At 45.3% G+C, this 16,830-nt stretch overlaps 1 protein-coding gene across 1 annotated transcript in view; it reads left to right on the top strand.

Annotated features, from left to right (window-relative positions):
- The window catches only part of LOC311241826 (protein furry homolog), a 103,110-nt gene that overhangs the window by 49,162 nt on the left and 37,118 nt on the right, over positions 1-16,830 (top strand). The window contains exons 25-34 of the mRNA XM_084330746.1: positions 718-809; positions 1,853-2,025; positions 3,652-3,812; positions 4,752-4,862; positions 8,216-8,370; positions 11,108-11,207; positions 11,335-11,506; positions 14,950-15,206; positions 15,810-15,956; positions 16,324-16,492. Of these exons, the coding sequence (XP_084186872.1) occupies positions 718-809; positions 1,853-2,025; positions 3,652-3,812; positions 4,752-4,862; positions 8,216-8,370; positions 11,108-11,207; positions 11,335-11,506; positions 14,950-15,206; positions 15,810-15,956; positions 16,324-16,492 (1,537 nt within the window). The remainder of the gene's footprint in view (positions 1-717; positions 810-1,852; positions 2,026-3,651; positions 3,813-4,751; positions 4,863-8,215; positions 8,371-11,107; positions 11,208-11,334; positions 11,507-14,949; positions 15,207-15,809; positions 15,957-16,323; positions 16,493-16,830) is intronic.

The following is a 16,830-nucleotide window of genomic DNA, read 5'->3' as shown; positions in this document are numbered from 1 at the left end:
TGAACTTGATGTGAGTGCCCTATTAATTGAATCAAACAAGTAGCGGATAATACCTGACATTATCATTACCAGGCATTATCTTAACACATATAATACCTGACATTATCATTACCAGGCATTATCTTAACACAGACAGAGAGCTTGTATGTTTAGTTTAGTTTATTAGGATCCCCAATTAGCTACAGAATTTCAGTAAGTATTCTTCCTGGGGTCCACAATAAATCTTACATTGTGACCGTGTAACACAATACTTGCTTCATAACATGACATTACAAGTAAACAGGACAAAGGACTAGTATACACACAGACACACACACAGACACAATACTCACATCATAACATATAACTTTACAAGTAATCAGGACAAAGGACTAGTACACAGTACAACAGCAGTACCGTCATGAAAGATCTTTCCTTCTCAATGAGTGCGCTTATGAAGATCTTAGACAGCATCTTCCTATCCCGATTGATTACTAATATGCCTGTATACACAAGTAACTGGAATATTGCCATCATTACCATGGAAACGGAACTCAAAACCAGACCAGAAAATCCTACGGTTAATGGGATGAGGATGATGCAAATCGCTATTATAGACGGCATACAAACTCATCTGGGGCTATTTTGAATGCACCTGTTGTTCCACAGTGTCAAAGTACTCAGTCAGAAGGGTCGTGAATAAGGCTGGAATGTTAATGCGCATTTGAATCGTCACAGAACAAGAAGAGACGTGAGCGGAGAGACCTCCTGAGACTGCAGCTGCTGCGCATCTTTGAGCTGCTGGCCGACGCTGGCGTCATCAGTGACAGGTCAGCCCCAGACTGCCTACTCAATACGACTGCAAAGTTATTACGGCACGAGCACCACGTTCACATTAGGGCTGTCTTAAATACTTCGAAGCTTCGTTCGATGGGCATGGGCTTCGAATATGAAAATAATATGCAAATATATATATATATATATATATATATGTGTGTGTATTTTTTATTTTTTTTTATAAAATCAACTCTGCCTCTCTTTGTTAATTACAACAAGCAATGCTGTTTGTTATTTAAGATGAGGTTGGACTCGGCACTGACAGATTTGTGTTCATTGTGCTGCTTTTATAAAGCCTCAAATGACGGCTTACAATATTTCATGAAAGCAAAGTGTTTTGTTTGTCTAAGATTTAAAAAGGTTTAAACTTTACAGCACTGACAAAGTTGAACAACGTGCTGTACAAGTCCCACAACTACAAAAATGTACAAAGAAATTAATTAAAAAAGATTTATTTATAATTTTATTTTTATTTATTTTGATCTCGAAGCTTCGAATTAAAATAGAATCTCGGGCCCGAAGCTTCGAATTCCAAAAAAATATTTGAAGGTCAGCCCTAGTTCACATTGACATCTTGTCAGGACTGTGGTGGATTATGATTTATAAATTATATCGTAGAAGGATCTTCTGATCAAAATAGGTTTAATAGTAAAAACAATGAATATAATGTACATCTAGGTTAAATGAGCTTTGGCTGAGAGGAGTCAGTGCTCTCATCTGGCCAGATAGGAGACACTGAGGAAGAGAAGGAGACAAGGAGCTTCAGTAGAGAGAGGGGTGGGGGCCGTAGCCCCTGGCCTCTCACCTAGGTGTGAACTAAGCTATTGTTCTGGGCAACCAAGAGGGTATTCTTCTACACCACTATGCCCTTTATGGTTACGTGTTATTACAGTATTACAGTCTTAGGAGGTATGACGACAGTTGAAAAGGAGCTTTGGGTCACATTTGGTCCTATTTGAGTTGTACGTTCCCTCCCTGCTGTACACCGTCTTGTCGCTTTGTGCTCACCTACTGTACCCCCTATCGTCTGCCACAGCACAAATGGAGCTTTGGAACGTGACACCCTGGCCCTGGGTGCTCTGTTCCTGGAGTACGTGGATCTGACCCGGATGCTTCTGGAAGCCGAGAATGACAAAGACGCAGAGATCCTGAAGGACATCCGAGCTCACTTCAGTGCCATGGTGGCCAACCTTATCCAATGCGTCCCGGGTAAATAAGATGCTCACACCATTTATTAGAAGAGACTCGTATGATAGGAGCTCATCTATCGTCTATCAATAGCTACAGGCCGCTGAAACTGAAGAAGAGAGGAAGCCCGGCGTAAACGGCGGTGTGGTGAGAGTATAATGTATTAGGTACGCCATATTGACCATCTGTGTGAAATTGACATCTAACTTACAAGCTCGGCAACTAATTACGCAGTCGGCAAAGGGCACCTCAGCCGAATCGCATTTTGCGTGTGAAACAAGAAAGGTTAAACATTGCACTGATGAGCAGATCATAGTCTGTGACTGTGTAGTCTAGACCTGGGCTGGATACCATAGTCTGTGTGTAGTCTAGACCTGGGCTGCTAATCATAGTCTGTGTGTAGTCTAGACCTGGGCTGGAGACCATAGTCTATGTGTAGTCTAGGCCTGGGCTGATGATTATAATCTGTGTGTAGTCTTAGGCTTGTATGTGTGTAGTCTAGACCTAGGCTGCTGATCATAGTATGTGTGTAGTCTGGACATGTCTGTGCGTAGTCTTGGCCTGACAACTGACAACGACCCAAGAGGCTTAGAATCCCCAATAAAATTAAAGGAAAAATAATATACAATTTGTTGGCTGATACCTACTGTAGGTTAAAGCTCAAATATTTGTCTATCTTCATTGTCCACCAGGAAATATTGCAATCAGCCATTTGGGGATTGTGATGAATAAAACGGCTTCAGTTTGGCTTGCATTTGTACATCACACTGCCTAGACAATTGATGTCAATCTTGATTTGGACACCTCCCAAGGGAAGTAGCTCCAAAAATAGTGCAGCTTAAGCAGGGAGAATCCAAGGGAAGGTGACGACTCATACGCTGCCAAGAGTCAGTGTTCCAGTTGGCCTGATCACCTGCCATGGAGGAACAAGACATTTATTTCATTACCCCCCAGAAAATTAGTTTTTAGTCATTTGTTAACTGTTATACTGTTTCTCTGTTCCCTAGTGTGCTCTGTAACAGGCTATACTGTTTATCTGTTCCCTAGTGCGCTCTGTAACAGGCTATACTGTTTCTCTGTTCTCTAGTGCGCTCTGTAACAGGCTATACTGTTTCTCTGTTCCCTAGTGCGCTCTGTAACAGGCTATACTGTTTATCTGTTCCCTGGTGCGCTCTGTAACAGGCTATACTGTTTATCTGTTCCCTAGTGCGCTCTGTAACAGGCTATACTGTTTATCTGTTCCCTGGTGCGCTCTGTAACAGGCTATACTGTTTATCTGTTCCCTAGTGCGCTCTGTAACAGGCTATACTGTTTATCTGTTCCCTAGTGCGCTCTGTAACAGGCTGTACTGTTTCTCTGTTCCCTAGTGCGCTCTGTAACAGGCTATACTGTTTATCTGTTCCCTAGTGCGCTCTGTAACAGGCTATACTGTTTCTCTGTTCCCTAGTGCGCTCTGTAACAGGCTATACTGTTTCTCTGTTCCCTAGTGTGCTCTGTAACAGGCTATACTGTTTATCTGTTCCCTGGTGCGCTCTGTAACAGGCTATACTGTTTCTCTGTTCCCTAGTGCGCTCTGTAACAGGCTATACTGTTTCTCTGTTCCCTAGTGCGCTCTGTAACAGGCTATACTGTTTCTCTGTTCCCTAGTGCACCATAGACGTTTCCTGTTCCCACAGCAGAGTCTTCGGCATCACCTCTTCATCCTTTTCAGCCAATGGGCCGGTCCCTTCAGCATCATGTTCACGCCCCTGGACCGTTACAGTGACAGAAACCACCAGATCACCAGATATCAATATTGTGCCCTCAAGGTAAATATAGCACAAGGCGTAACCACCAGACCGGTATATACAGTATGTTTGGTTTGGTTTGGCGCGGGGAACGGGTTAGAATGCAGGTGGGTCACATAAGCACACGCCACTCTCCTCTTCCTCTAACCTCCACAACACCTCACATTACCGCCCCACCCTCCTACCCCACCCCACCCTCAATGTGAGGTGTTGTGGAGGTTAGAGGAAGAGGAGAGTGGCGTGTGCTTATGTGACCCACCTGCATTCTAACCCGTTCCCCGCGCCAAACCAAACCAAACACTAGGTCAATGTTTGTTGGCATGGAACTTTGGCATTGTCCTAATTAATAAACTCTTAACATGCTCGAATTCAAAGCAGAGTGACTTAATTTGCTGCGTTTATTTTTTAACACAGAAGCATGTGATTATGATATGTATGTATATCATTGTTCATTGTTGTCCAACGACCCTAAACCGAAAAGTGGTATCAGTGAGTGCATCCCTAATTGACCTCTCTCAAACCACGCCCTCTCTTCTTCATCCTCTAATCACAACTGTCGCTTACCTCATACCTACAAAGCTTTGTTTGTCCAAGGGAAGCAACAGTTGTGATTGGAGGATCAAGAAGGGTGGGCAGGGTTTGAGATACGGCAATAATATCTGCAGATGGTGCGTAACACTGAACGTTAAAATGCCACAGTGAACCTTATCGTGTGTTGTACCTTTTTAACACTGAGAGAAGTCATTTCGGTGAGCTGTGTAAACTAAGCAGCTTGTTGGCTTTTCGCTAACCCTTCATGGACAGACACATTTCTGGGAGGATCACGGCAGTCTAGATCCAGAGGATGAGTGTTTTATATGAAAACGGTCACCAGCACGTCTATCTCCATGATGGAGTAGGTGACTGATGTCATTGTCCGTGTTCGATGGGGGATTTATGTCATGCTGTTTATCCTTCCAGGCAATGTCTGCTGTGCTGTGCTGTGGGCCTGTTTTTGACAACGTGGGCCTCTCTCCAGACGGATACCTCTATAAATGGCTGGATAATATACTAGCTTGCCAGGATCTGCGGGTACGTTGGCCGGTAATTCATCACAGCGGTGTATTTAAACAAAGAGCTGACCCAAAAAGCCCCTCTTGATAGTTGGCTCAAGTTTCTCTGTAAAAACAAGTTGGCCCCTGCCAACCGCTTCACATTGTCCTGCTGGGGGGTTGGCAAATCGCAAAGGGTGGCTTTTTGCTTACGAGTAAATTTGCTGAATATTTTTTCCCCAATTTACCGTGACACTCGGAAGATTAAACACCTGTCTTTGTATCTGTATGTTTGTCTTATTCGTTCTCTCACCGGGGCAAAGTTGGCATTTCAGCTTGTGTCCTCAATGTTTACATTATATGGCCTTGGAATGAGCTGTATTAACTAGGCAGAATGCCCAGAAAATGCAATTCATCACCCCCCCCCCCCGCCTCCCCCCCATGGCAGAGCTAGAGCTTCTGAGATTCAGTCAAGCGATTCTTCCCCCGAAGGCTTTCAACAACCGGGACACCTTTGCACCCCGAAGACATCCGTCTTTCTAAATGGATATATCCCCGGAAAATCTTTAACCTGAAATATTGGATAATGGAAAATCCTTATAATACAGTACTGGAAGAGGGAGAGACGGGACAGGAGAGACTCTACTCCAGTGTTGTGGTGATATGTCTGATTGTATCTCCTCCTGGCTTAGGTGTAGTGGTGATGTCAGATGGATCACCGCGGTAGCTTTGAACGGGGAAATCCGTAGCGCTTGGTTTGGTGGCAACAATGAAACTATTTTTTGTAAAACGAACGTATTCAGACAAAGTAATTAAAAGGTAATTTACTGCATCGTGAGGTGAAATGTGAGTTTTAAAGTCCCCATGAAATCAAAATAGATGTTTGTAATTTCCTGGAAAACAAAAGGAAATAGGCGGCTGAGTGGTGCAGTGGGCAAGGCGCTCGCCACTAACGCAGGATATGCTGGTATCGAGCCCAGCTCTCGGCGTTGCTACCGGCTTGGCCGGTCGTCATAAGATAAGATAAGATAAGATATTCCTTTATTGATCCCCTTGGGGAAATTCAGGCATCATAGCAGCATGGGGGGGAGGGGGGGAGGGGTACAGGTAGTAAAACAACACAGTATACAGGTAGTAAAAGACAACACAGGCAGTGTAAACAATTTGATCAATATGGTCAATATAATTTACTATCTGACTAGCTGAGGAATATTCACATTATTCACAGTGTCACATGAGGTGCAGTATGCAAGAGGTAGTGTTATAATAATTTACTATCTACTGAGTATACATTAATCAAAGTACCAGGGTAGTCTACTTTGTCCCCCTTGGGTTCCTATAAGTCCCAGGTCAATGTCTGGTAGCAGTCGCTGTCGCTGCCCCCTGTTGTGGGGCCTGGAGGCTGCTAGTCGCTGCCCACTGTTGTGGAGCCTGATGGCCGCTGGTATGAAGGACTGTCCGAGGCGGTTAGTTGAGTGTCGGGGGGGGATGAGTCTGTGGCTGAACGAGCTTCTCATCTTGACTAGCTCGTCGTAGAGGGGGTGGTAGGGGTTCTCCATGATGGCATCCAGCTTCCTTATCATCCCCCTCTCTACCATCACCTCAAGTCTAGGTAGCTCGACTCCCACCACAGAGCTAGCCTTCCTCACCAGCTTGTTGAGCTTGTTGGTGTCCCTTGAGTTAATGTAGCCTCCCCAGCATGCCACAGCATAGAAGAGGATGCTGGCCACAACAGACTGGTAAAAAGACTGCAGCAGTTTGTTGCACACATTGAAGGACCTGAGTCTCCTCAGGAAGAACAGCCTGCTCTGTCCCTTCCTGTAGAGGGCCTCTGTGTTGTCCGACCAGTCCAGTTTATTGTTCAGGTGTACCCCAAGGAACTTGTATGAGTCCACCATCTCCACATCCACCCCTCGGATGGAGATGGGAATCGGGGGGGGCCTCTTCTTGCCCCTCCGGAAGTCCACCACCAGCTCCTTGGTCTTACTGGTGTTGAGTTGGAGGTGGTTGCTGTCGCTCCACCCCACGAAGCTCTCCACCAGGGCTCTGTACTCCTCCTCATCATCGTCGGTGATGTAGCTTACGATGGAGGAGTCGTCTGAGAACTTCTGCAGGTGGCACCCGCTGGAGTTGCGGCAGAAGTCTGAGGTGTAGAGGGTGAAGAGGAAGGGTGACAGCACAGTTCCCTGGGGGGCGCCGGTGTTGCTCACCAGTACGTCAGACTGACTGTCCTTTAGTCTGACGTACTGTGGCCTCTCAGTGAGGTAGTCCTTGATCCAGGCCACCAAGCCGTGCTCCAGCTGCATCGCAGAGAGCTTCTCCGCTAGCAGTGACGGCTGGATGGTGTTGAAGGCGCTGGAAAAATCAAAGAACATGATCCTCACTGAGCTGCGCGGCTTTTCCAGGTGCGTGTACGCTCTGTGGAGCATGTAGATGTCATACTAACACAATTGGCAGTGTTAGGGGTGGGAAAGCCGGTGGGTGGGGATTGGACGTTGTGGACAGCGACTCTTACAGGTCGGTTGGTGCGCCTGTACAGCAGAAGCAGGTAGTAGCGGGGGCAGCGTGAGCCTCCCACGCGTTACTCCTCGCCACTGAGAGATCGCACTGTTCAGGTGAAAAGATGCGACAGCTGCCTCCTCGTGTACCGGAGGGGACACGTGATGCAAGGCTTGGTCCTCACTGCAGCCGACCAGTAGGAGGCATAGTCTAGCAACGGTCGAGACAGGGGAGGGGAGAATTGAAGGGAGAATTGGCGAGGCGAAATTGGGATGGGAGATAAATTGAAAATAAGGAGAAAAAGTGGATAAAAAAAATGAAAACAAAAGGAAATGTTGATGAGTCATCCTGCACATGGGGGTGTATACAAATTTTGTGTCCAATTAAATGCTTTCTAGAATGACATTTACAGCACATTGTAACTGAGCTACCACTCTGCCTCTGCCTCTTTAACTAAATTGAACAAATGTTCAATGTTGCGTAATGTTGCTAACCTAATTTGCTAATATTAGCATGCTAACTAATGGGTCGACCGTAATGCACATTCAGCACTATTGGCTACTGTAAATGCCCATCAATATCCACGACAAGTCCCTCCCTAGCTTCCTGTTTTCAGGAAATGCATGAATATGTGGAATCAAGTAGCGTTCTGCTTGCTGTTTCATGGGGACTTTTAAGGTGTTTTAATAAATGAATCATGAAACTCTGCTAAAAGGCTAAGAATCGGTGCAGTTGCCAAGCACTCTGTGGCAGAAACCAATGGATGGCAACGATTCTTTTTTTTTTTTATCAATGACTAATATGCCTAGTCCCCGTTATATCAAGCAGAGTGAACCGACATGTCTCTCAACAGACTATGGTGATATCTCTGATTGTATCTTCTCCTGGTTCCAGGTGCACCAACTCGGCTGTGAAGTCGTCATCTTGCTGCTGGAACTCAATGCTGACCAGGTCAACCTATTCAACTGGGCAGTGGACCGCTGCTTCACAGGCTCCTACCAGCTTGCTTCAGGCTGCTTCAAAGCCATCGCTACTGTCTGTGGCAGCAGGTACACGACCTCACGATCCTCCTTCCGTTACCCCATAACCATTGTTATGTCAACTTGTACTTACTGGACATACTTAACTCATTCTGCGCCATCACTTAATACGCGAGAGGGCGCTAGAACGCCACCGCTTTAATCAATGGGGGGACTGCGAGATTTGCGAGTGCTTAAAATATATCTTAAATTATAGCTATGGGTCTAATACACCCGTCGATTATCAGTGAGTTGCTTCCAGTCAACATGTACAAAACGGGGGGCGGCCAAGTGGCGCAGTGGGCAAGGCGCTCGCCACTAACGCAGGATATGCTGGTATCGAGCCCAGCTCTCGGCGTTGCTACCGGCTTGGCCGGTCATTCATACTACCACAATTGGCAGTGGTAGAGGGTGGGAAAGCCGGTGGGTGGGGATTGGACTTTGTGAACAGCGACTCCTACAGGTCGGTTGGTGCGCCTGTACAGCAGAATCAGGAAGTATCGGGGGCAGCGTGAGCCTCCCACGCGTTACTCCTCGCCACTGAGAGATCGCGCTGTTCAGGTGAAAAGATGCGACAGCTGCCTCCTCGTGTACCGGAGGGGACACGTGATGCAAGGCTTGGTCCTCACTGCAGCCGACCAGTGGGAGGCATAGTCTAGCAACGTTCAAGACAGGGGAGGGGAGAATTGAAGGGAGAATTGGCGAGGCGAAATTGGAATGGGAGAAAAATAGAAAAATAAGGAGAAAAAGTGGATCAAAACGGATAGTTTTTACATCCGTAGATTTCCGTTTTATACCGTTTTGAATATGAGTATAGTTTTGGTGATTCTTAGTAATTCCAGGAAAAGACGCGATAATAGCCCTTTAGTGGAATACACTAAACACGTTGTCATTTTTTGCCTGATTATCGAATCTTCCTGAAATCAACGCTAGATCATCATTATTATCCTTCCTCGTGCAAGAATGAAAAGAGCCCTGGACCACGGCGCCCCCCCCCCCCCCCTATCAGATCAACTATCAAATTTATATATAGTGTTCTTACCTTGTATCTGATGTAATGCAAAAGAAATAATCCAATTATCTGATCGCCATTCCAATACTGCTCGTGGAGGACTCCGTACCACATTACCGACTGTTACACACTGACGGGGCGGCGGGGTTACTGTTCCATGCCATCGTTGTTGAGGCCTACCTCGCCTGAGTATTTAAACCCCGCCCGCACGGCTCGGATCGTCCCAGAAAAGAAACTACACCATTCCCAATGGAGTGCAATACCAGCTGGAAGGCGTAGGCGGCGGTATTTGCCCTTTTGCGAGCTCAGACCCATTCCCAACGATAACATCAGGCTGGATGGATGAAAATGAATGGATATCGCTAATAAAAGAAATAACGATTAAAACCCGACTATACTCGTGATTGGCGCTCAAGCGATGGCGAGTTAACCTGACTATCATCGTGACTGGCGCTGAATGAGTTAATCTATATGTGAATACTTCTGTTGTCATGGCTGTACCATGCGTCGTGCATTGGGTTGGGTACCGAACTCTGTACTTTTAAGGGTACCGACCGAATTACATCGATACTACTACAAGTGCCGATTCACGCTAGATCAATCGGTACCAAATTTCGCTACTTTTACATGTTTAGTATAAGAGTGTAATATGCTAGACAAGTTCCACAAATATATATATATTACTGTCCCATCTCTTGGGTCCTTGGAAAGACCAGAGGAGGTCAGAGGAGTTTGATAACTGAGGATGGCCAGATAATGTTGATATTTAAACATAAAAAAATATAATACATGATCATGCAATTTATTTTGTGTGTGGTGTGTTACAACAATTAATAACAAAATGTTCTAAATAAATAACAATGTTGAAATTGAGAAGTTTTGACTTGTTTTTTTACAACTGAAATTAAATGTAGTTATTACTGAGAGAGTTAAGTACAGAGAAAATCTACCTTTGGGTACAGTTACCGAATTCCAGGAACTGGTATTGGTACCGGTACCGGTTCAAATGTACCCAACCCTAATCGCGTGCGTCATTCTGTGAACCTTGTGAGCTGCTGAATGTCTCTGCGCTGTTGTCACTGAGAACCCATGCTTTCTTTGTACTTGGCGAATTAGGTGTTTCGGATTCTGCTTACATTAATCTTGCATAAACACACCATTCTGTGGAATTGTGTACCCAGCTTGTGTTTGTTTACATCGTCCAGCTGAGACACAGCAAAGCAATGTTATGACTAACAAGGTTGCAAATGCTCTCCAGATCCTCCAGATTTCATCTCCCGAGTGCGGAAAGCACCGGCAAATTAGCTTAGACTTCAAAGCTTCACCCCGGCTAATCTTCCTAGAGGGCTCGCTGTTTATCTAAGATTGGCCTCCGTTTCTTCTCATTTTATCTGAACAACGTTATCCCAAGCGTGATCTGCCATGCATGACAAACCTAGCGACCTCTATGGTCTTATAGATCGCAATATTTCATCATTACTTCCTTGATGATGGACCGTCTCTTAACAATTTTATCTCAAGCATAATCTGGAGCATATTACAAACGTATACCAACCTTTACAGTATTACAGATGCTAATATTCCAACTTTCTTGTTTATGTGTTGGTTTCATTTGTTGTTTTTTGTTGTTGTTTGTCCCAGTTTTTTGTCGATTTATCTAAACAACATTTTCCCCAAGATGCTAATATTTCATCATTACTTCCTTGATGATGTTTTTTTCCTTCTTCTTCTGCATTTTTTTTTCATAATTTGCAGGAACTACCCGTGTGACATAGTGACCCTGCTGAATCTGGTGCTCTTCAAGGCATCAGACACCAACAGAGAAATATATGAAATTTCAATGCAGCTCATGCAGGTGATAAATATGATCATATTTATGATATGAGAAATATGATGTGATAAATATGATTTACCTTTATTTTTATTTTCCTCTTATTACAGAGGTTACAATGACATGTTTCTTTCTGTCCTTGTTTCAACAGATTCTTGAAGCTAAGCTGTTTGTCTACTCTAAGAGGATTGCAGAGCAGACGCCAAGTAATATCCTCTATGGCACCCATGGGCCTCTGCCACCTCTCTACAGCGTGTCTCTGCCCCAGCTCTCCAGCCAGCTGGCCAGGATGTACCCTGAACTCACTCTGCCTCTGTTCTCAGGTAGCTGTGCTCTGCTACACTGTGTGTGTGTGTGTGTGTGTGTGTGTGTGTGTGTGTGTGTGTGTGTGTGTGTGTGTGTGTGTGTGTGTGTGTGTGTGTGTGTGTGTGTGTGTGTGTGTGTGTGTGTGTGTGTGTGTGTGTGTGTGTGTGTGTGTGTGTGTGTGTGTGTGTGTGTGTGTGTGTGTGTGTGTGTGTGTGTGTGTGTGTGTGTGTGTGTGTGTGCGCGTGTGTGTGTGTGTGGGTGTGTGTGTACTTGCATCACTGTGTGGGTGTGCATGAATGCCTGAATGCCTCTGTTCTCTCTGTCTGTCTGTCTGTCTGTGTGTGTGTGTGTGTGCGTGCGTGCGTGTGTGCGTTCGTGTTTGTTTAGGAATGTACCAGTGTGTCTAAAGATCCTGAGTAAGAATCAGTGGTGGTATTTTAGTCCACAATCCTCCACTCTCACACACATGCCATCTTCCTCTGGCTTCCCACTAAATCGTGTTTGCTTGTGTTGCAAAGACGCCTTCTGCTCTAAAGCCAACAAACACATACTTATACAGTAACCAGGGAGTCTTGCTTACCGACCACAGCTCTGGTGAAACCTCAGATCTATAACTAGAGTCTTGCTACCGACCACAGCTCCGGTGAAACCTCAGATATATAACTAGAGAGTCTTGCTACCGACCACAGCTCCGGTGAAACCTCAGATCTATAACTAGAGAGTCTTGCTACCGACCACAGCTCCGGTGAAACCTCAGATCTATAACTAGAGAGTCTTGCTACCGACCACAGCTCCGGTGAAACCTCAGATCTATAACTAGAGAGTCTTGCTACCGACCACAGCTCCGGTGAAACCTCAGATATATAACTAGAGAGTCTTGCTACCGACCACAGCTCCGGTGAAACCTCAGATATATAACTAGAGAGTCTTTCTACCGACCACAGCTCCGGTGAAACCTCAGATCTATAACTAGAGAGTCTTGCTACCGACCACAGCTCCGGTGAAACCTCAGATCTATAACTAGAGAGTCTTGCTACCGACCACAGCTCCGGTGAAACCTCAGATCTATAACTAGAGAGTCTTTCTACCGACCACAGCTCCGGTGAAACCTCAGATCTATAACTAGAGAGTCTTGCTAGCTACCGACCACAGCTCCGGTGAAACGAACTCGATTCTTGTACCGGATCTCCTCTCTGGTAAACAAGAATACCCTGAAGACTCTGGCAGGAGCACTCATTCAGGGGTACTACGACTATGCTTGCACCTCATGGTACCAAAGCACCTCAAAGGCGCTAAAAACAAAATTACAAACATCTCAAAACAAACTGGTCAGACTACTGCTTGACCTTACTCCTAGAACCCACCTCACCCCTGCCCACTTTGACAACCTAGGATGGCTTAGAGTAGACGACAGAGTACAGCAACTTGCAATGGGCCTGGTCTACAAGATACACTACACGACCAAGGTACCCATGTACATGTCAAAATACTTCCCAAAGGTCAGTGAATACCACGATCACAACACCAGAGGGAGCTCCACAAATCATGTTAAACCCAGATTCGGCTCAAATAAGGGACTAAACACGTTTCGCAATTATGCCACATCAATGTGGAACGCCCTACCCAAAGCTGTAAAGGAATGTGGATCACTACCCACTTTCAAAACCTCTCTCAAGGGACACCTACGGGAGACTGCAATTCAACACTGGCCCCTGTAAATATCCTAACCCAACCCCCTCCAATGTACAGTCATTTACCTAGTATGGTTTTGTCAATAGTCCAATGTACAATTTTGTTTGTTTGTACAGTGTCTCCCCCCCCCCCCCCCCCCTCAATGTACAGTTTTGCTTGTTTATACAGTGTGCCCCCCCCCCCCCCCAACCACCTCCAATGTAAATTACCCAGTATGGTTGTCATTATTGTCAATATACCAACGTACCCAACCCCCCCCACCCAACCTCCTCCAATGTACAGTTTCTACGTCAAATGTATATACTCCCTTTTCTTGACTCCTTCTGTATCACAAACAGTACTGTATTTGCAAATCTGGTATGTCAGAAATGTATAGATGTAGCAGTACTGACTATCTGTATGTCATGTATGTCATATATGTCCTGATGAATTGAAAATGGGGGACCCTGATGTAAACAAGACGAAAGTCTTTCTCTGGTCTGCATCCCCTTAACAATTGTGTGTATTGAGCTGTACTGTATTGTACCCATTCTGCAATCTGTTAATAAAGTTTTCAATCAATCAATCAATCAGATCTATAACTAGAGAGTCTTGCTACCGACCACAGCTCCGGTGAAACCTCAGATCTATAACTAGAGAGTCTTGCTACCGACCACAGCTCCGGTGAAACCTCAGATCTATAACTAGAGAGTCTTGCTACCGACCACAGCTCCGGTGAAACCTCAGATCTATAACTAGAGAGTCTTGCTACCGACCACAGCTCCGGTGAAACCTCAGATCTATAACTAGAGAGTAAATAAAGTGAAACACTTTGTCTTTTCACCATGTTTCTATGGATGGACTATGCACTTAATATGTCCCAATCTGTGCTCGAAATTTGACAAAAATTGCATTTTATCTTTATTTTAGGGATGTCCGATATTATCGGCCTACCGATATTGGCATTAAAATGTGATATCGGAAATTATCGGTATCGGTAAAAAATAAAATAATAATAATAATAATCATTTTTAATTATTATTTATTTAACCTTTATTTACTCAGGCAAGCAAGTAAGAACTCATTCTGATTTTATTTATTGTCAAAAGTATGCATAATGTTGTGTTAATTCCACGACAAGAGATATGTAATGTAATTATTCCGTTTTTTTGGGCGGAGAACCCTGCATATATCGGTTGATATCGGTATCGGAAATTAAGAGTTGGAAAATATCGGTAAAAAACCCAATATCGAACATCCCTACTTTATTTATATTTTTATTTGTTTTTTTGAGTGGCAACATTTAGTTTTTGGGCCATTATGTGCTTGGGGTGTACATGAAAACTCCTAAAATAACCCCTCTCTTCTAGCTCTATGGTTCTATTCTTCCAAGAGTCAGATCATGTACAGTCAAATGTTCTTCCCTTTGCACTGAAAGCTACCAGTACGATGCACTGTTCCTCTCCATTTTGCCACTATTGTTGGTCAATGTTTGTATCAAGTCTGACGGCAAGATAGCCTAGCTTAGCACTCTTCAACTGAACTCCTTGTTACATAAAAATACCTAAGTCTTCACTGGCGACAGTGGAGGTAGAGCGGTTGTCGGTTAAATCTGAAGTTTTGTTTCCAGCTCCTTCTGGGCAGCGTGTCAAAGTGTCCTTGAGCAAGACACTTAACCCCCAACTTCTCCCGATGAGCAGGTTGGCACCTTGCATGGTTAGAAAGTGCTATATAAATGCAGTTCTTTTTACCACTGTGGTAATGACCGTCTTCCCTCTGCCTCCATTAGAGGTCAGCCAGAGGTTCTCCACCACCCACCCCAACGGAAGGCAGATCATGCTCACCTACCTCCTGCCCTGGCTCAGCAACATAGAGCTGGTGGACAGCAGCCTGATGCCCCCAGTCTCCAGCCCCTGCGCCGCAGACCACCAGGCGGCCAGTCGGGCTAACAGCGCAGGGCAGTCCAACCCACTCAAGGGCACAGGCTGGGGCTCTCTGCAAGCCACCTCCATGGTGCTCAATAACCTCATGTATATGACTGCCAAGGTAGGCTCATGGTTCCTCCAAACATCCTTTCTGAATCTTTTTTGTTGTTGTAGGCTATTACTGTATGTTGAAGCTCTGGCTACAGTAACATTTGTCATTTGAGATCTCGTCGTAAAGATCTGATGTTATGAGAAAATGTCATCCGTTTTCCTTGTGTAACCAAATGGTTAACCCTTTCACTGCGACAATACAGAAGGTTAACAATTGCACTGCCACACGACAAAACCGTCTGTAGTGTGGTAGTGAAAGGGTTAACCTTCTGTAGTGTGGTAGTGAAAGGGTTAAATCTGTGTGTGAATTCCTCTTCCCCTTTATCTCTTCACAATGTGAACATGTGTATTGTGACCTGATTGCGCCCCAGGCTGGGTTCAGTTCTGATTACAAAGCGAGCTTGACCACTTTGCAGTGTGAAATCAAAATGCCAGACCTGCCAGTCAACACGCGATCACACTGGAACTATAAGTGTATCTGTAGCCTCCATAATCAGCCTTTAGTCTCTGCAATTTGATCGAATAACTTTGTAATTACCTTCCGGTAAAATCTTATGACAAATGAATCACACGGCTAATGTGATGACGCTGTTCCTTGTTCCCTATTTGCCAGTATGGGGATGATGTACCTGGTCCAGAGATGGAGAATACCTGGAATGCCTTGGTCAGCAATGACAAGTGGAGCACTAATCTGAGAACCACACTCCAGTTCCTTATCAGCCTGTGTGGCGTAAGCAGTGACACGACTCTGTTACCTTATGTAAGTACAGACCTAAGACTTACTTATTTTATTATTATTATTATTAGGGTGGCCATGTGTCCCAGAAAACCGTGCATTGAAGTTCTGAAGAAAAAAAGATAATTAAGATCTGAAAGATTTGCTGGGCATAGATTATGCCCTTTTTCAGCAATGCTTCACACTCACACAGTTCCATACAGTCACACCAGGGAACTGAACCGGTGGGTGTTCAACGCCTTGTTTGAGTCCCCCGACGGTCTGGGAATCGAACCGGTAACCTTCTGCCACAAACCCTGCTTCTCTGACCTCAGGAGCTAAAAGCATGAGTCGAAAGAGCAAAGCGTGATTTCCTTTGTTAAAGTCGAACCTCCGTTTCTGCTTCTCCCAGATCAAGAAGGTGGTGATCTACTTGTGTCGGAACAACACCATCCAGACCATGGAGGAGCTGATCTTTGAGCTGCAGCAGACAGACCCAGTCAACCCTGTGGTGCAGCACTGTGACAGCCCCCCCTTCTACCGCTTCACGGCCACCAGCAAGACCTCAGCAGCAGCCTCAGGTACAACATGAATCATCAGCTATAACGGGTCTGACTCATTTCGATGTTTATTTTTGGAGGCAGGATGGCTGAGACTAGGGCTAAATTCAGATATGTGTGTGTGTGTGTGTCAGGGGGGGGGGGTGCATGTAACTAAGAGAGGGATATGTGAAGAGACAGCGACGGTGGCTCAGGAGGTAGAGCGGTCATCTGGTGATTGGAAGGTTCCCGGTTCCTCCCGGGCGGCGCGTCGAAGTGTCATTGAGCAAGACACTTAACCCCTGATTGCTCCCGATGAGCAGGTCGGCACCTTGCATGGTGTGCAATGTGTGAGTGAATGGGTGAATGTGAGGAATAAA

Source organism: Notolepis coatsorum (genome assembly GCF_963971535.1).
Source record: "Notolepis coatsorum genome assembly, chromosome: 1".
In the NCBI taxonomy this organism is placed as follows: Eukaryota; Metazoa; Chordata; class Actinopteri; order Aulopiformes; family Paralepididae; genus Notolepis; species Notolepis coatsorum.
This window is presented reverse-complemented; position numbering and strand designations above follow the sequence as displayed.